At 36.9% G+C, this 5,000-nt stretch overlaps 1 protein-coding gene across 1 annotated transcript in view; it reads right to left on the reverse strand.

The window, feature by feature from the left end:
- Positions 1-1,157: 1,157 nt before the first annotated feature.
- Positions 1,158-5,000, reverse strand: part of LOC146463252 (uncharacterized) — a 3,868-nt gene continuing 25 nt past the window's right edge. The window contains exons 1-3 of the mRNA XM_085084547.1: positions 4,619-5,000; positions 2,847-3,212; positions 1,158-2,025 (exon numbers count right to left, since the gene is read on the reverse strand). The exon at positions 4,619-5,000 is cut by the window's right edge and continues 25 nt beyond it. Of these exons, the coding sequence (XP_084940673.1) occupies positions 1,901-2,025; positions 2,847-3,212; positions 4,619-4,685 (558 nt within the window). The 5' untranslated portion in view covers positions 4,686-5,000 and the 3' untranslated portion in view covers positions 1,158-1,900. The remainder of the gene's footprint in view (positions 2,026-2,846; positions 3,213-4,618) is intronic.

Here is a 5,000-nt window from a genome sequence, read left to right on the forward strand (position 1 = left end):
CTTACTTGGTTCTTGTTGCCATGAAGTGGACTACAATACATGTAAGTTAATTTAGTAACATAGTTTTGGTTATTGAAAGCATTTAGTATTCGACATATGTGGCTAGTTTAAAAATTTAAACTTTTTACAGTATTTGATAACATCATGGGAGTAATGTAACAAAAGTATAATTTCATACATGTATTTACTGAACAGATGAGAAATCATGCTAAATGTGCACCCAAAACAAATCAGTAATGACTGATTAAAGTCATTCTAATTTACCTTTATTTAGTACCCATGTTACTAAATTAACTTACATGTATTGTAGTCCACTTCATGGCAACAAGAACCAAGTAAGGTAGGCTATGGGGGAAATGGGGAATGTTTTAAAATTTTGTAGTTCCTGGTAAACCAAGTTTTCAAGCACTAGCTATAGCTGTTTTAGTGAAATATAGCCTGTAGATAAATCCTCAAAGCTTTCACGCATGATTGTGGTTATTGTTTTATTTCCCATGATTAAAGATAGCAAAATATTGCCCAATAGTTAATATTAACATTACAACAGGGAGGGGGACTAAAGCAAACCTTTTGGGCTTTTACAATTGCAAAGAAGTCCCCCCATTAAAAAAATATAAATAAATATATTTTTATACACTTCAACATAGGTTGTTGAAAATTCATGTATTCATCGAAAGAACTGCTTTTGAGTCTCTGAGTTTGCAAAAAAATTAATGAGGAATACTTTACCAAACGAAGACTGGATCCAGTTGGGCTCGGATCCTCCTCACCCTATGTTATGTAGAGTCCTCTGCAACAGTACAAAGAAGTAACATCGAGTGAAGCGGTAGGCAAAGATAAAATGGTAAAGGCATGTAAACATTCATCCACTCCTCGAAAAAATCTGCATTGTCAGTCCTTCAGTGTGTAAACTGAGGAATAGTTGTCCCAACAGAGCTGGCCGCCGGCAAATTTATCACACAATGCAAAGGATAATAAAGCACTTCAGCGCCATATTTGTTTATTTCGTGAAAGCAGTCGGACGATGACGTCACAAGGACGATCGGAAAATTCCGATCATTCGGGACCGCTTCACCCTATGTTACCTAATGCCGACCTTGTAAGAACATTTAAATCGAATATTCAGTTATCTAGCCTGATGAATTTCTTCAAGAATAAAGTGGTAAAGGCATGTAAACATTCATCCACTCCTCGAAAAAATCTGCATTGTCAGTCCTTCAGTGTGTAAACTGAGGAATAGTTGTCCCAACAGAGCTGGCCGCCGGCAAATTTATCACACAATGCAAAGGATAATAAAGCACTTCAGCGCCATATTTGTTTATTTTGTGAAAGCAGTCGGACGATGACGTCACAAGGACGATCGGAAAATTCCGATCATTCGGGACCGCTTCACCCTATGTTACCTAATGCCGACCTTGTAAGAACATTTAAATCGAATATTCAGTTATCTAGCCTGATGAATTTCTTCAAGAATAAAGTGCAAAAGCTAACATGAACAAGCCATAAACAATATAAAAGTTCATTGACTAACATATCAAAAAACAATTCTGGAACACAACTGACGCTCCCCTTACTTCACGTTTAGGCTCGATTTCCGCCGCTCACTAGGGTCCGGGATTTCCTCTCGGGGAGAAAAGGCCTGAACCCTAGTGAGCGGCGGAAATCGAGCCTACTTCACGTTGGGCTAGCACAGAAATGTTATGTTTTACTGTTGGGAAGGGGGTTATTAAGTTTTTGGTCTTTCAGGGTGGGCCCTTATTCAAGGTGGGAGGTTAATCGAATAAAAACGGTAATAGATATCCGCTCTGGTATAAGCATTTTAACCTTTCTATAATTATAACCTGCACCTTGCTTCGTACTTTTATTTATCGTATTTTTTATGCTACACTCACATATTATATTAGATCGACACACACTTAAAACTATCAATATTATTCCTACCGGTACTGGAGACATCCTTGGTCGGAGTACCAGTTTTGACTGATTCATGGTCTTGTGGTCTCATGGTCGTGGTGTACTGTTTTCCTTTAAAGCAAAGACCAAGTTAACTTAATATAATAATAATAATAATAATAATAATAATAATAATAATAATAATAATAATAATAATAATCATAATCATAATAATAATAATAATAATAATCATAATCATAATAATATCTAATACTTATATTGCGCGTTTTTCTATAAAATACTCAAAAGCGCATTACAATATTATTAATAACTAAATTAAAAACCAGTAAATTTACCCAATAAAATTACAATATTTAAAAATAAATAAATAAATAAATAAATAAGCTATTGTAAACTAAATCACACTACACCATGTGCCAAACACCACACACTAACCTTTTCTAGAACAGTATGTATTACGATACAGTAATGAAGCCCAGGAAGGTAACTGGTACAGACTATGACACCAAAGCACCGACTACAGTACAGTACAGTGGAGTGTGGTGCACATGACGGCAGTGCAATTCAGTGCCGTGCCGTATAGTAAAGTGCAGTGCAGTCTAATACAACACCGCACAGTGCCGTTCCGTGCAGTTCAACGCAGTCCAACTACAGCAAGTACAGCCGTAGCATAGCACACCACAGTATAGCTTGCACAACAAGCGTTACCGTTTTAATTTTTGTTTGTTTGACCGCGCGGAAATTGCACCATTTCACGCGCATCCTGAAAATATGGAAATCGAGTTTTTAGTGCAGAACCCTCCACAGTACAGTAAACGTACTGTACTACCTTGTTGAAGTGCAGTTCAAATGCCTAGAGGGTCAGGAGACTAAGCAAACGAGCAGACTCAGAATTGTGACCTGTTTTTTTTGTGCATGCAATGCTTACTTACCTTCAATCACCTCCAACTGAGTTTCTTTAATGTCGTGGCTTTCAAAGTTATTGAAGACAAAATACAAGGAGTAGTTCCCACTATCTGCCATTGTAATGTTTTTTATCTTCAGCATCATATGTGATGTGTTGAATTTCTCAAATTCTGTCTTCTTTAGGCAGAACTGCTCTAAGTCAGCGTAATAATCAGAGCACTTATATACCGAACCAGGATCCCTTCCAAGGGACCCAAACATCAAGTTGTTTTTGCAAACCCGATATCCACTGAAGTCATTCAGGGACTCTCGTGGTGTTCGTTCAAACAAAATCGTTATTGTTTCTCCCGCATAACAAGTGATCCATGATGTATCCGCGGCATCAGAAACGGCTGTGAAAAGAAATTTACACAACTGTTACATGTATAATTCAATAAATTCAACTTAAAGTTCAAACCATTACCACAATACTGATTAAGAGGCATGGCTGAACAAATACATTATGGAATAAATGATGGCCACTCTTATTTTTTCAGTTAAACAGGATTAGTTCATGTACAAATTTAATTGTTGTATCAGCTATAATCTTCTCCAGGATGCAACCGGCTGACGCTTCTCTCGCCCACTCCAAACTCCTTCATGGCAACACAGTACTAACTCAACCGATTCACAAAAAGGATAAACCTATGCTATTGTCACTTTTACTGTAATTATTTTTGCCCTTTCCGTTTTATTGTATACAATTTATTATTTTTGAATTTAATATCTATTTTACATTTCTAAAATACTGAAATGCTGAGGGGTCAGAGATTAACTCCACGGCCATATTGTGGGTTTGTTCAGATTGCTCAATAGTGTCATTTTGCTTACATACATACATACATACATACATACATACATACATACTTTATTTATTCCAGAAGCAGACTATATATACAGATAAACTAAGAAGAAAAGTACTTCTAGAGATCAGTGAGGAAAATGACTCTGCAATGTTCTGATTAAGTCAATAAAAATGTTTTACTTTTCACGACATTTACAGGCTAAGATAATATGAAGTCGTGCTCAGCGGTATTCACAGCAATAACAAAAGAACAATCATAGAACACATTGCGAGATCGCGTGACATAACTGATTTGCACAGACTTAAATTCTGATGCAATGATTCGGCATAGACAGACAATCCACCAACAAAGTACACTTGGCAGAAAATCTAGAATCAGGAAAATTGTAGAAATTTGGCCGCCCACTTCTAGTTATTTGATGTGCCCTGTGATAGGCTTGTGGGAGGTAACACAACTAACAGGAAAATCCAAAAATTTATCGCAAGTTATATTTGAACGATTTTGGAATTCTGGCTTGAACTCGTACTCTTTCAATTATTGCCAGCAAATTCTCTCTCCAAGCCGGATCACAAAAATTTCAATTTATACTTGATTTGTAGTCGGCTTTATTCTCGGCCTGTTGCTTCGCTTAATCTTTGCCTCGTCAATCTTGTCGAGCGTAGAGAAGACTTGAAGACATTTGATTTGTGTTAAACATTTCTTTCATTAACTTGCGCTTAAATTGACACCCAGTTAAGTATTGTCAACATTTGATCTCAGAGTGGTAAGTACATTGCTTTTTATAGTTATAAACGTAGGTTTCAAAGTAGTTCTCGCCTGAGCCAAATGAAGGCCCAAGGCAAAGTCCACTTGAGCGGCGTCTCGGTTCGCTTACAAGTATAAAGCACCGAGCTCGGCAAGCTGTGAAAAGTTCTGCTCGTGCACAAAGTAACAAATAAAAATCAATAACTTACCTTGCGAGAAAATTCCCAACCAGCAGATCAAAAGATTTATTGCTTCCCGATAGAACTTCCAATCCATACTTTCAGCGGGTAAATATTATGTTGTTGCGCAATTAACACAAGCACGTTCCAAGATTTCCGGCAATGATTTCATAACAAAACAATGACTTTACAATTCCTTTGTTTTCTTTGTTTTCATATTTTTAGTAACATTGGCTACTTTTGCATTATGCGTTCTAATGAGAACGCCACATCGAATTTGAGGGACTCATTTGATCTGGCTCGGTATTTGTGTCTCCGAACGTCACCAGGGAAATCAACTCACGAAAAATCCGGAAAATAAAAGGTTCTATTTGCGCCATTAACGATACAAACGAAGAATGCGGAATTTTCT

Source organism: Pavona decussata, unplaced genomic scaffold (assembly GCF_977016875.1).
Source record: "Pavona decussata unplaced genomic scaffold, jaPavDecu1.1 SCAFFOLD_179, whole genome shotgun sequence".
Lineage (NCBI taxonomy): Eukaryota > Metazoa > Cnidaria > Anthozoa > Scleractinia > Agariciidae > Pavona > Pavona decussata.